The following is a 15,153-nucleotide window of genomic DNA, read 5'->3' on the forward strand; positions in this document are numbered from 1 at the left end:
ATTGGTTCCTGAAGCACTTCCAAGTGCCCAAAGCACCAAGCTGGAACCAGTAACATAACTTTCATGGTACTTAACTGAAATACGGTGCTAGCTGCTATGTGCCCTCTAAACAGTGCAGTAATCATCACAAAGGATTTGAATACTCTACATGGGAACTTTAGGCCTCAGTACCCCAGCTGGCTGTGAATTCACTCCTTTTTGTGAAGGTAACAGTCTGTGTGGTAGAAGTTTTATTCTGAAGCACTGCAAAAGAAGTGACAGAACTGGCAATTGCAACATGCTGACTTCATTGCTCTACATAAAGCCTGTTGCCCCACAAAAAGGCTAAATTGCTCCAATAAGTAACTGAACTGCGAGCAAAATGCACTTTGGGACAATTCTTTGAGACAACAAATGAAAACAAACAAAAGATTTAGTAAGGAAAATTTAAAAATGAAAGGAATGCTCTTGAATTTTTAAAGCATCTTTAAATATTTTAATACACGGTATTAAAATAGTAATTTTTAAGCCATTATGCAATTTGTTACCTTGGTCTTCCAATTGGACTTTCACAAGTGAGTTCTCTGCTGCTTTGTCCTTGGCACGCTGCTCTTCTTCTTGTGACCACTGCATGTGGTCCCTGCAAAATGGTAGTTGAAGAATCTGCCTTTAAACATGATTTTGCATTATATTTTGGGGGAGAAGGGGAGCAGTCACAAGTTAGCTACATTGTTTATTCCAGTATTACAGAAATACATTCTGATGCAAGATGCTCATTCAGTTGAGCCCAAAGAAATCTGGAACTCCAGCAGCTCTGGAAGGTTCTTTTTGCTTTCCTCTAAGCTCCAGTAGCCACTGCCCTGACAGCTAGTACAGTGCTCTCTCCTAACCAATGATCTTAGTAGCTCATCATTTTCATTAGCTCTGTTTACATTGCCTTTTTGTTCTTTCTGTGAGGTACTCTCTAGACTTCTCTTTGCTTAATAATTCGTCACTTTAACAGTGATAAAACCTGTAGTGTTGCTTCCTTGTGTTATCATGCTAGCCTTCATTTAAGCTACCCTGTATGAAACAAATTCATTTTGTTCAAGTAATGTACTACATATTACATTCCAGCAAAAACAGTGCATTACCTAAACTTTTCCACTACGAGCTGACAGTTACAGCATCTGGCACCTGATAACCTGAAATGTGTCAAACAGAACCATACTTCCTAGGAACCCACTCAACAATTTCATGGTAAGCAGGGGTTTAGGGAGGTGCTTTGCAGTATCTATGCTTGTTTATATTATATTGCAATGGAATCAGCATCATGGAAAACAGTGCTATAGTGTAAACTTGATAAAAATATTTAGCTCTCTATGACCTGCAAACAATCACTGTGGAGCTAATGAACAAAGGAGTCAAGATTTCAAAAATCATTATTCCTATGTTTCAAACACCTTTATTTTTTGAAATGCAAACAAATGACCACAAGGAGACTGACAGAGTTAAAAACTAAGTTTCAGTGTGTTATACATAAAAATTAATTACAAGGTAAAACTCAAGTGAAATGATTAAGAGAAACTTTCCAGTCATAAATGGGCTGAAGTGATAGACACTTTTTTCTTAAGAATGGAATTAACATAGCGGATATAGGGTTTATAGGAACGTATTTTGAGTGTCCCATTAGACTGGTATTTGACTTGGATATAGACCTATCATCAAAGACCCTGATGCAAGAAACCTCTCGTATTACTGATGTTTATGACGGGAGGAACAAAGGTCATTCAGCTAAGTAATCAGCTGTTCATGAAACAAGGAACATACTCCACCTATTCAAGCAGAGTAAGTGGAATTGCTGGAACAAGATTTTTACCTATTCAGGGAACAGAGACAGGAAACACTTAAAAAAGGAGAATAAGACGTCTGTAAGAAGAGACAAGCAGTGCTAAGATGGTTCCAGAGTCTACACTATGTACATTTGCATGAAGTAGTTCACCTAATGTTTTATTAATCCATTAAATGGACACAGAACCAAGCGAAGACCTGACCCTGATGACCCAGCTCCCGCATTCCCTGAAGATTCTGTGTTTGGATTACACCACAGTGGGGAGTGCCCAAAAACATCCTGGCAGCTTTTCAAAATGAAGCAGCTGTTCCCCCAAATCTTTCAGTCTAAAGACAGTACTATAAAATTAGACAATAGAATTCAAGTGATCTGTTAGACCCTAAACCTACTGAAATCAGTTAACTGAAAGCCTATGACTAAAATTCCATTGGTTACAGTGCAAGAAGGAACAATGCACCAACTTGAAAGGGGTTGATTGTCTCTACAATCTATTTAGCACCCTCCTGTCCTGTACTTGGTGACATACAGGTAGTTTAGGCTTAACTGTTCCTCTTTGTTAACTGTGGGAGACTAATTGGCATGTATTTGTCTGCTTGCCTCAGACTTCCCCATGTTTCCTCATGTTTGCCTCAGATTCCCTCATGTCTACTGAAATATTTCTCATTGTTATCCCCTACAGGTTGCCTCTTCCCTTTCTGTATTTGTTCATATACAAAATATTCTTGCATAGCATCAAGACTCTGAAAGACGTATTGTAGAACAAAACTGAACCACTGAAGCCTTACCAGCCAGCCATCCTCTTGGAAAAACTTGCTTCCTTCATTGCTGCTTTTGACCTTGCCTATTCTAGCAAGCTGAAACCGAGGACTTTTCAGATGGCAATAGTATCTGTCAGAAGGGCTGACTGTATGGCTTGCTTGTATGCTTGATCAATTTTAACACATCATCATGTGTCTGTTAGAGCCCTTATGTACTCCACATACAGTACTGTATGTGTCTGAGGTTCTCCACTTTAATTGACAATTCTTTTTTTCTTTTGTCTCTCTTTGAGTTTTCCTGAAGCTGAAGAAACATCTCTTGGCTCTTTCTTAGAAGAATCTATATGAAAGACATCATATACAACAATGGGACAGCAGCAGCAACACATCTTGACCAAAATCTGTGAGTGTGGAAATGGCATAGCTCTTATGTAAACTATTTAAGTAGCTTCAATGCTTAAAATGAGACAGCTCCTTCAGCACTGTAAGCTAGCATAAACACAGAATACAAAAGAACTTTAAGCACGGAAGTGTTTAAATTCAGAAGTGTTTTAAGGTGAACTTTGACAGTGGCAAAGCAAGGTCTCCATTTTAACCACATCAGGAACTATTAACACGAGCAGACCTGACGTAAGATCAAGCAATGCTACTTTCAGTTCAGCTTGCTCAACTTATCCCTCTTCCATTAACTTGTTTGCCAACATAGGCTCTAATTATCTCCAAACCTCTAACACATGAAAACTAAGCCAATTACTAACCTGAATGCAAGAAGAAACTATTTGCTCCAATGTTCAGCATTATTCAGTACTTCTCTCTCTGAATGACAGAAAAGTATCACAGCAAATACCTAAAGCATTAGTGCCCAAATTTAATTTGCTTAGTATTCCTAGCAGCAATGGTGGCAGGTCTTGGCTCCCTGTCAATTCACATAAACAGGCAAAAAGATGGGTGTCATTTTAAAAACTACCTAACTAGATGAATGGAAAACAAGAGGACATATGAATCCTCATACATAATACTGGGGAAGATCTGTCCTTTATGCCTACCCTACATGATCTATTCAGCTCAACCACTGCTCATCCTCATTCCCCTTATCTCCCTAAGAAGAACCCTGCTGATTCAGCTAGCTTCAGACCCAAGTAGCATCCCCTGCCTCCCCCCCAACCCTTTCCCCCCGCCCTGATTTCACAGCCAAGTTCTTGATTTATCAGACTTTCGTGGGATCCATGCAATCTCTGTTCCAACTCCCTCTATTGCATCCGTTCTTCCTTGGGAGCTATATGGATTCATCTACAGGTCCACTGCCTGAACAACCCTGTTCCCAACAGATCTTTGCACCCCCCATCCTCACATCCATCTTCACGATCCACCCCAACCACATATATCATAGTTTGAGAACTCTGTATTAGACTGTCATTGAAAGCAAGAAAAACTGAAGCTATACATGATCAGTTATTTGGAAGGAAATTAAAAAACGAAACAAAACTGAGTTTTGCCTAGGCACAATATTACAGAAAAACAGTGGCCTTTTTTTTCAAATCTGTTCCTACCTAGATAGACTATACAGCCTACATTTTAATCAGCTTTCACACAAATAAAGGATTTTTCCACCTAACAGGAGGTACCGAGTCTAGAAGATGCTTAGAAACTACACTACGTACAGATTTATAGAACAAAGATAGAGACTTTACACTCAAAACACAATTACCAACCAGCTTCCAACTTTCTTGAACAAGGAACTTAGAGAAGTATAGGCAACTCCAGATTTGGCCTTGAGGTGGTATGTGTACCATGGCTTGGGGACCTCTAGTTTAGAAAAGAATAATGTATAGGAATCATGGAATGTTTGAGGCTGGAAGGGACCTCTGGAGATCATCTAGTCCAACCCCCCTGCTCAAGCCGGCTCACCTAGAGCACATTTCCAAGGATTGCGTCCATATGGGTTTTGAATATCTCAAAGAAAGGAGATTCTACAACTTCTCTGGGCAACCTATTCCAGTGCTCTGTCACCCTCACAGGAAAGAAGTTTTTCCTCATGTTCAGATGGAACCTTCTGTGTTTCAGTTTGTGCCCGTTGCCTCTTGTCCTGTCACTGGGCACCACTGAGAAGAGTCTGGCCTCATCCTCTCTACACTCTGCATTCAGATACTTACACATATTGATAAGATCCCTCCTCAGTCTTCCCTTCTCCAGGCTGAACAGGCCCGGCTCTCTCAGCCTTTCTTCATATGCTCTTCCTAATGCAACCCAGGATACCATTGGCCTTCTTGGCCTCAAGGGCACACTGCTGGCTCATGATCAACTTCTTGTCTTGTTGACCACCACCAGCACTCCCAGGTCCTTCTCTGCAGAGCTGCTTTCCAGCAGGCCAGCTGCCAGCCTGTTCTGGTGCATGGGGTTATTCCTCCCTAGGTGCAGGACTTTGCACTTCCCTTTGTTGAACTTCATGAGGTTCCTCTTTGCCTGTTTCTCCAGCCTGTCGAGGTTCCTCTGAATGGCAGCACAGCCCTCTGGGGTATCAGCCACTCCTCCCAGTTTGGTATCATCAGCAAACTTGCTGAGGGTGCACTCTGTCCCTTCATCCAGGTCACTGATGAATAAGTTGAACAATACTGAAATCAGTATTGACTCCTGGGGGACACCACTAGCTACAGGCTTCCAACTAGACTTTGCACCACTGATCACATCCCTCTGAGCTCTGCCATTCAGCCAGTTCTCAATCCACCTCACTGTCCACTCATCTAGCCTGCACTTCCTGAGCTTGCCTATGAGGATGTTATGGGAGACAGTGTCAAAAGCCTTACTGAAGTCAAGGAAGACAATATCCACTGCTCAGCTAAGTTCAACTTGTGTATCTTACTTCAGCAGTTAAGCCCAAGTTTAGAGATAAATAATAATAATGAAGATTTTACTGTATTAATTAGAAGACAATCATTTGTGTCACTGTTTTCTTTGATAACCTTTTTGATTTAGTAGAATTTTATTAGGGACACTTCTGAAATAATTTAGGTTATATTTACCTGATTAACAAATAAAATGTACTTCTAAAAAAAAAAGAAAAAAAACAGTAAATTGGAATTTTCATTTCAGTGCAAAGATGCTTCCATGATGGGTCAGACCTGAGTGTCAGCTTGTCTAATACCTTCTTTGACAGTTGTCAGCAGGGGACACCTCTGAGCAAAGCATAAGAACTGCAGGAGATTACTGCTATGAAGCAAACAGAATACATCTGATTGTCCCACCTTGTTCTCCAGCCTTCAAGGAAGCTTAAGCCCTGAAACATGACATCCACTACCCCTCTGTTTTAGTACCATTTCCAACATGTTTCTTGTAGTTAGCATTTGGTTATCGTTAGCCATGTCCAGTCCCTTTTCAAATATTGCTAAATCCTTGTTCTCAACAATTGTATGTGGCAGAGTTCTAAAGCATATTAAAAAAAGATGCAGAAAAGAATTTCTTACATAGCTTCTGAATTCCTCCACTTCTGTTTTCATCAAATACCCTGTGTTTTTGAGTTATAAACTGTGGGAATAAAAATTCATGGTGTTCCTAATCTGTACCACTTACTGTTTTGCATACTTTTATCTTATTCACCTCCACTCCAAGGTCAAAAATCCTAGTCTTTTTGATCTCACTTTATAAGACAGTTTTCCCGTTCCACTGAACAGTATTCTCACTCTTCTCCGAGCCCCATTAATCACAAAATACCTTTTAGAGATGGAGAACCACTGCTGCAAATCTAGGCACTTCTTAACTGACTAACATTTACATGTTAATGTTTTCTCTGCTATTACATCCCCTATATATCTTAAGATTCAATTTACCTTTTTTACTACAATTGTCCGTTGTACGGCAATCTCTGCCAAACTGTAACATCTTCAGCACACCTTCACATGTTAAAATAATTAACCTTACAAGAAAACAAGTAATTTATATGTTCCTTTTGATATTGCGTCAGTTCTACAATACAGTACTAATCTGATATGCAACATTATAGCACCTAACTAGTAACTTTCTGCCATGACAAAATGGACTACTTAATATTCTCTACACTTTCTATCTCATAAGTCATTACTGACCTATAACAATACTTTGTCTTTCATTTCATGACTAACTACTTGCTCAGTAGCTTTTTATGCAAGTCACTGAGAGCTCTATAACTGTCAGGTTAGTTCTAACAGTCTGAAGTTCTCTCTAGCACTATCTTTTGACATCTATTCTGTTAGCCCATCATTATGGATACAGAGATAGCATGATTCATCATAGTAAAATAAATATATATATATATATACACATACACCTATATACATATATACACACACACACACACATATACACGTGAAAGTCAACCTTGAAGAGCCATCTCACCACATGTTATGCTCAAAAACCTTAGAAGGATCAGTCAAAATCCGTGATCCAAGTGGAACAGCTGGTCGTCTACTACTCCGGTACCTCTGCGGCATCTTGCTTTTCCTCAGACATAAAGCAGAAAGCCTTGTAATGAAATTCATTTTGTTCAGAGACCTACAAAACACAATTAACTCAAATTACAGTTTTGCTGTAACTTAATTGTTTATGTCACTTAGATGAGAAACTGGTCAAATAGTCAAGCACCAATATCAACTCTAATAATAATCTTTAACTATCATATCAATTTAAATGCTTTTTTAAAAATAGCAATGTCCCTTGAGCGTGCTGAAAGCCCAAATAAGCCAAAAGTAGGCTACCACAATAAAAGTGGCTCAAAGATAAATCATTTGGTGCAGTTTCAAACTCCTATCGAGCAGTAAAAAAAAAATACACAATAAAACAATAAAACAAGTTTGACACTGTACCTTTAAAAAGACAAGCAAAAAGCAATCAGTAAAGAAACCACTTGTTCTAGTGGGAACATACTGTCATTGGGCTTGACATTTTTCACCCCACTCACTAGGTTACAGTCTTCAAAAGATTTAATTCTGGAGCTGTGACTGTGGTTTTACGCTTTCATATAGGAAATGAAAGATCAAAAAAAGTATTTGTAAACATTATGCATGAGAAACCATTCCAAAATTTCTACTGAGTATTGTTGTAATCCCTGTTCGATGCCTCCTTTGAAATGAATGGTTTAAAACGTTAAATGCATATTCACAAGAATTACACAGTGCTTGAGATGTTTCTATTACATGTATAATTCTTTCTTATAGTGCTGTATTTTATTTTATTTGGAGTCTCTTCATACAGTGTAAATAATGAACGATAACAAGTGTGTGTATCTAGTACCAGCATTTTGTCTTGTAGGTTTTTTGGCATGTGCTCGTTAATGTAGGCTTTCTAGGAGACAAGTAAAATAAAATACTCCACTTACTACTTTTATCCTGATGTGCCTTTGTTCTTTTTTGCTCCAAGAGCTCTGCATAAGACTTAAAAGGGGGGGGGGGGGAAGGGAGAATACTAAAAATCATTTTTCGAGTGCTTCTTCTGTGTAAAGCATGCATACAAATATAATGTATTGGAAATACAAAATATAGTTACAAAGAAACAGGCAGGGTTTAAATACAGACATTATTAAAAAAAATTCTGTGTAAATTGGCTACAAAATGAAGATTTTTATCTTGAGGAAAATAGTACTATTTGATCACAAGTCTTGTACTGTGAATAAAAAAGATTAATCTGTACACATCAATACAAAACCTGGCAAAGGAATCACTTCAATTAACTGAACAATTCAAAAGTACACCTTAAATGAGGAATGAGTCATGTTTTTTAAAAGGCCATTGTTTATTCATTTTAAGCCCACAAAAAAAAGAGAACGAGATTACAGAGAAAAGTTACTATTTTTTTATTTTTCAAAGATTGAATAAAATGGTTTTTGCCTTTTGGCTGTCAATGCCAAATATAAACCCTGTTACATTTTGGCTGCTGGGACTGCATCATATTACCAGGACGTGGGGCTTCACATTATAGTGAAAATGTAGCATTTAGTCCTATTAAAAAAAATTAAAACCACTTCTAATTTTAACGAGTTTTTTATGGCTCTTTTTTTTTTTTTATGTGGTTGAACAACTAAAATGATACCAGTTTACATGTAAATTACTTATATTATTACAAATCATCCGTGCTCTCTTTCTGAAAATATGCATGCATTATTATTCATCAAATAATGCATAATTATTAGTGTATATGGAATATTATAGAGTAATAGCTATGAGGCATAAAAATTAATGCACCTAGGCAATTTCTGCAAAATGTATGATTTACATAAAGGCAAATGAACATTCTCAAACACAAAAACAAATTAAAAAAGAACAGAAAACACCAAAACCATCATCAAAAATTATTAAATTATAGAAATGCCTGGATAAAAAGTCCATGATTACATTGCAAATTGTTTACAAATCCGCTTCCTCCTTTAATCACTCAAAAAGACCTGAGTTAAGATCCTGTATTTTCTGTGCCAGCATTAATATTCAACATAAAATACAATGATTCAGCTGCTAGGCTAGTCACATAATTTTGCTTGGCTTTCTAAATATCTCAGTAAGAACATAAAAAGATGCACAGATGGGAAATATAGTCAGATGACTAAAATGATCTGGCATCAGTAAGAATCCAAAGATGGAGCTCTTTTTCTGACAATATGACCCCTTCGATGATAATCGCACAAGTTTAGTTGATAAATCCTGACACATCAAGATAATGCAAGGATAGTGGGGTGGGTAGGGGAGTTAAGTTTACTGTTGCATCCAGTGTTTATTGTGAGGGATCTCCTTGGAGACCTGCACACATCCCTGAGAGCCAAAGCTCGCCACAGATCATGAGATTAATGGGCAATCTGGCTACTAAAAGTTCCAAAGGCACCTAAGTGACTAAGCCCAAATTACATTTTCAGAAGTGAGTCACTGCTCCCTAATTAATTTTGTTAATGAAGCAAGTAACCACCCTTTCTCTTTGTCAGATTAGATGATACCTTGAAGCAATGACAACAAGGAATATTGTTGCCTGAAAGAGTTAGAATTATTTCCTTCTTTGGAGTCATAGTCAGGAAAGCAAGGTGGCTTTGAGTTTGATTATTAATTATAACAACCCAACCTTCACCTTCAAAGAAATTATCATGAAACCAAATTACACTAAAAACGCCTTTAGTTTGTAGAAGCATAACTATTTTTCAGAAAAAAAAAAGAAAACCCCACTCACTAGCCATGCTCAAAAGTAAAACAGAAGATTTTTTTCCCCTGTGGAGCACTGCATTTTAGCCTTCTGAATTTTGTCAGGTTTACAAACTCCGATCACATCCTCACTTTAGTTGAGAAACTGATAGAAAACAACCCTAAAAAAAATCTCCCCTCCCCTAACAATCTAACTCAGCATCATTAGTACAGTTTTGTGCAGGTGGACACACAAAGGAAGGTATACATGTTAACTGCCAGCTAGATCAGAAATAATATATTTTTAATTGATGTCAGCATTGAAACCTTTGAGGGATCATCTCCATAGAGAAAAAAAAAAGAGATATGCAGGAGAAAAGAACTGTTCTAATCTTATTTTTAAACAGTAAATTATGCATCAAAACATTCTGTAAACCACTTCACTGCTGAGGAAAAATGCTTGAAAAGTATCAGTTCTGAAAGAGATGTCAGAAAAAAAAAAACTTTCATTGTTGTCTGAGAACCTAGTTCCAGTAAACTTACTGGCTGCAAACATTTGGACATTTGATAAGATCTCCGACTACAAAGCTAACAACTCCTTCCATCTGCAACCTTAAGTCCAACTCTAAGAGTCTCTGTTATAAAAAGAAGAATTAGACTGTATTAGGAATAATATGTGCTGTTTGTTACATTTCCAGACAGAGAAATATTCTGAAAACAATGAACTTCATGCAATTAATTCCTCTACTTGGCACTAAGAAGCTTATCTACACATTTGCCAATTAATCTCCAACGCTCTCCTGTAAAGCGTATATTGACTGATTTTATTACCACTGAATGCTACCAAAGCTCAGAACGCCTTAGTTACAAAAAACAGATGCAAGTGGTAAAATAGCAATCGTGAACACAAAGTGAAAAATACGTTAAGAAAATGATAACACAGAAGAGATGATTATGAATGATCAGTGTATATTTTTAAAATACATATATGCTAATATTTGAGATGTGAACATAATCCAAGAATAGCCTAAATCAAGTAAAAAAATGATATAGTGGACTTCCTGTCAAACAGACTTATTTATGTCTTGGGAAGTACGAAGATAAGAATATAAGCCCTTTCTCAGCTTCTTCCATAGAACGGACAACTGAAAGAAGTCTTTAAATACTTTAGAAAATAAAGATGAAAATTTCTCCACAGAACTGATACATTATACAGCTGGATAATAGTAAAGAAAATCAAATAAAGAAACTACAAAATAAAACAGATGATCTGGAATGAAATCAAGGGCTTTGCATCTTATACAATAAAGTAACATAGGAATTTGGAAGAGGGAAGTGGAAATGGTGGAAAACCACATGAGAGGAAGCATATGAGCTCTGGGAAACTTTAGTGGTAAGATGGAAGCAGGCTAGAAGGAGCTTGAGAGGAAAGTCTCCTTTGAGAAGACCTAACATAACATTTACTAACACAAGTGTTTTTCTGGTGTTCCTGGAAAAGGCCATAGAGTTAAAAAAATAAAATAAAATAAAATAAAAAAGGTGTTATTACAAAAAGACAAACTGAAGGCTTAAAATGCTATTATACTTTACCAAGTGACTAAATACACTCTCTTGGGGCTTCGTGATTAGTCTTTCAATTATGTTGTTTCAAATGTGCACAATATTTTTGAAGTATAAGTTATTTCACAGCTTTTCAAACCCAGCAAATCTAAAACCCCAAACTGTTTTTCCTTCTCATGCATCGTCACTGGGAATGATGTAGGCCTTCTTGTGGGCACACAGTGACCTTAGTAAAACTTAACCACACAGCTCTGACTATCAAGGTAGAAAGAAAAACAAAATTAAAAAAATGTATTTTTGATGAATAAGGGCAAACAGAGTATTTTATTATTCTGACTCCTATAGAGGAAATACAGTTAACATCAGTTAAAAAGCAACTTTTCTTTTTTTAAATAGAAAAGCAACAAATATGATTCTAAACTCATACAGAAACATTGAGTAAGAACACTCTGTTCTTACACCACTTTTCAGGTAGCCCATTAAAAAAGCTCCAGGAGAGAGGAAATATTTTATACGAGGGGGGAAGATTTTATATTCTCTTGACCATACCTTGCAAACCAAGAAGTACTGGAAGGAAGGAAATAAATTCTATAAAACAGCCCATTTACTGAAAACATCTACTGGAATTATACAGGCAGAAGATCAGTAACTGAACTTGAAGAAACATTATTTGGGACAAAATAATGCACGTAGATACTATATAATCACTTCTAAAAGTAAGAAAGCAAACAGAATGCTACTATGGACAATTATTACTATTTATTTTCCTAATTTTGTATTCACAGAGAATTGTTTCCCTTGATACACCTGTTATTCTCCTATATAAATCATTTTTGCAATATCTTATAAAAACACAAGTTTTAAAAGACTAAAGTGGATTTTTATTATTTTATTTTAAGAAGCAATTGCTACACCATTCCTACAAAAAGGGGAAAACATGTTCTTCCATGAGATTATGAAATGCAATATCAATTCACATTGGCATATGTATCTATTTATCTGGGAAGACAGTAGGAGCAAGGAAGTTTTCTGCCCAGTACTGAGGGAATGAACTATACTAGCTAATATGTTTTTAAGCTAATGTAAAAATAGTTTTAAAAAAATGCAACTAAAGAGAAAATAACAACAGCTGCAAGATCAAAAGGACATGAGTGGCTAAAAAGGAAGGAATAGGTACCTCAGAAATAAAGATATATTTTATTTACTGAATCTTTAATCAATTAATATAAGTGCCATAAACATGAAGCAACTAACAAAAGCATTTCATTTAAATCAATTTTATGGATAAAATTGTGCAGTTCAGTTGTTATAAGTGACTAACATAATTTGTTCCACCCCAAACTAACCTGAATTCCTATTGCTTTTTTCACTTACAAAAAGAACTGATAAAACATTCTGACAGAAGCTTGTCAGAAAATGTTGATTCAATAAAATTAAAATGTTTTTCAGAAATGTACTGATTTTGTTGAAACTTTATTATAATGGAACACCTTTATTATTTCTTCGAATGTTGAAAGATTTTGTTTTGACTAGGTCAAATGTTTTGATGAAATTGTATCATTTCCATTTATAGAGATGTTTTGACTTTACTATCAAAGAATATTTTGATTTTATAATGAAGTTTCAGTACAGTATTTTAACCAAATTCAAAACACTTCAACTTGTGAAAAATACCATGATTTGAACTTTCATTCCAACTGAAGTTAAAACCATGTTTTGATAGCCTAGAATCTTCCTTAGAATGGAATTTCCGCTTTTGTTCTGGATCTATTTGTAATAGCATTCTCAGTGTTAATTGTTCTACTGTTTAGTGTCTGTATCACCTACTAATGGCACATTCAGAAACTGCAATTATAAATATTACGACTATAAGAATCCGAAAATAGAAATTAGGAAGATACTGGTCACTTTGTACAAAATTCTTAAATATTGCACATTAATGTGAAGAGGGAAATTCACAGCAATAAGCACTGGACGGATATAAAATTTAAATATATAAATATTCTGCCTGACCCACCCAAAGTAAAAGGAATTCGTAACTTTTTTCCCCCATTTTTCTCCCTTTTTCCCATGAGGCAATTCACTTCCCTTTCAGTTATTTATACAGCAGAACGTAACACGGAACTGACTCAACAAAATAACGCTTGCCAGTTCAGCATCAAGAGGAAGCCATCAATGACAAACATAGCTGAGGAATGAGGTTTCCTAGTTAACCTGTGCACCCTCTGCTGGCTGGTGCTCCGGCAGAAAAAAAAAAAAAAAAAAAAAAAAAAAAAAAAAATCTGTTGAATTTATGTATATACACCGTGAAGATAAATTTAAATCTCCAAATAGATCTTCCAGTCCCTGAAATTGCTTTTCAACAGCAGTTTCTACAAAGTTCTGAACATATAACTGTATCAACTAACAGAAGATGATTTGTCTAAAATAAAACACATTTTTTCTATTGTTAAAAGATGCTTAGACCAGAGATACCAACATGAATTTTACAATGACCAAATTTACATTGAGGAACCTCAGTAATCTACATCTCCACAAGACTCTGCAAGTCTAAATGGACTTTGCCTAGGTACAACCTCCCTCAGGTCCAGGTCACTCCCAAGGCTGCAGATCCACCATGGAGCATACCACCAGTGACCTGCTCTTCAACAGAGCAACTGCAACCACCACCTTTGCATTTAGCTAACTTCATTAAAATAACTGCACACAGCATCAGGACATCACAGTTTAGGACTCTTTGTTTTGCCAGAGCATCAGCTAAGACCACAGGTTCCACTCAGGGATCTACAGGCACAGTCACGCATGGGCAGCTCCCGCAGCAGCCCACCCGAGAGCCTCGCCACCGGCGGGGAAGGGGACCAGTGTTTTGCATTCAGTGCTCAGTTTCTCTGCTGGCAAGTGCTGTCAGTGATGGTGACAACTTTCGTGATGTAGCTCTAAAAATACAAAGCATCATGCATCTCAAGGAACTGCTGTTGAGACCTTGAACGTGAAGAGACCTAAATAATTTAAAGTAAATTATTTAAAATCCCACGCGCACGTCCGTTTACGTTCAGCCTGACCCCACAGCATCCAGAATCCCTACTGGCTGATGCCGCAACTGTACGGCTCGACAGCATTGGTCACTAGAAATTCAGGGTTTTACACAAAAGCATCACCCGCGGAGAGACAGCGCGGCTTTCTGACACGCGGTACGGCCCGCGCCTCCCCCGCGCCCACACGGGAACCGCCGCCGTCCCGCTCCGCCGCGCCGCGAACGCCCCGGCGCCGCCCAACGGCCGCGACCCAACGGCCACGCGGCGCCGCCCCTCGCCCGCCCCTCGGCACCGCGGGAGGCCGCGCCGCGCCCCGCCCCGCCCCGCCGCGGTGCCAGGTGCCCCGCGCGGCTGGGGCGCCGCACTTGTCATCGGAAAGAAGTGAGAACAAGCGAGGAATTAAATCCCACTTAAGTCTGAAAAAAGAACAGCTCAGCAATCCCTGACAACTAGCACTTGGTAACGTCCCGCTTTTGCGGAACAAACCCGAGGTAAAGTACTCACACGTAGACGTTTCACGTGCCAGCGCGCGCTGTGTTCCTTCAGCCGCCCCTTCAGGGAGCGAGGGCCGAAGAGCGGCACCGCGGCGCGGCGCCCGGGTGAGGGGCAGCCCCGCGGGGCGCCCTCGCAGCCCTTCACGCAGCGGACCTTCCTCTCGCCCCAGCCTCGTGACGGCGCGTCGCCGCCGCCAAAGCCGTAACAAAACCGCCGCGGCCACGCCGGCCCGCCCCCCGCGCTGCCGGCCCGCGGGCAGCCACGCGGCCGCGGCGCCGCCCCCGCCGGCCCGGCCCCGGGGCGGAGCGGGACACGCGGCCCGGGCGCTCCGGGAAGACTACCGTACCCGGCGGGCCGCGGGGGAGGCG

The 15,153-nt window shown here is 38.7% G+C and overlaps 1 protein-coding gene across 9 annotated transcripts in view; it reads right to left on the bottom strand.

The window, feature by feature from the left end:
• Positions 1-15,153, bottom strand: part of METTL8 (methyltransferase 8, tRNA N3-cytidine) — a 78,848-nt gene that overhangs the window by 29,458 nt on the left and 34,237 nt on the right. For 5 of the 9 annotated variants that reach the window (XR_010389985.1, XR_010389984.1, XM_064514941.1 and 2 more), the window contains exons 1-3: positions 14,795-15,149; positions 6,937-7,092; positions 528-619 (exon numbers count right to left, since the gene is read on the bottom strand). Coding sequence is in view for 7 of the 9 variants with exons in the window: in XM_064514941.1 (XP_064371011.1) it covers positions 528-619; positions 6,937-7,079 (235 nt within the window). In the remaining 2 variants the exon portion in view is untranslated. Of the gene's footprint in view, positions 1-527; positions 620-2,595; positions 2,909-4,721; positions 5,159-6,936; positions 7,093-14,794; positions 15,150-15,153 lie in introns of those variants that run through there. The other 4 variants (XM_064514943.1, XM_026093333.2, XM_064514944.1 and 1 more) reach the window with 4 other exon arrangements.

Source organism: Dromaius novaehollandiae, chromosome 7, assembly GCF_036370855.1.
Source record: "Dromaius novaehollandiae isolate bDroNov1 chromosome 7, bDroNov1.hap1, whole genome shotgun sequence".
NCBI lineage: Eukaryota > Metazoa > Chordata > Aves > Casuariiformes > Dromaiidae > Dromaius > Dromaius novaehollandiae.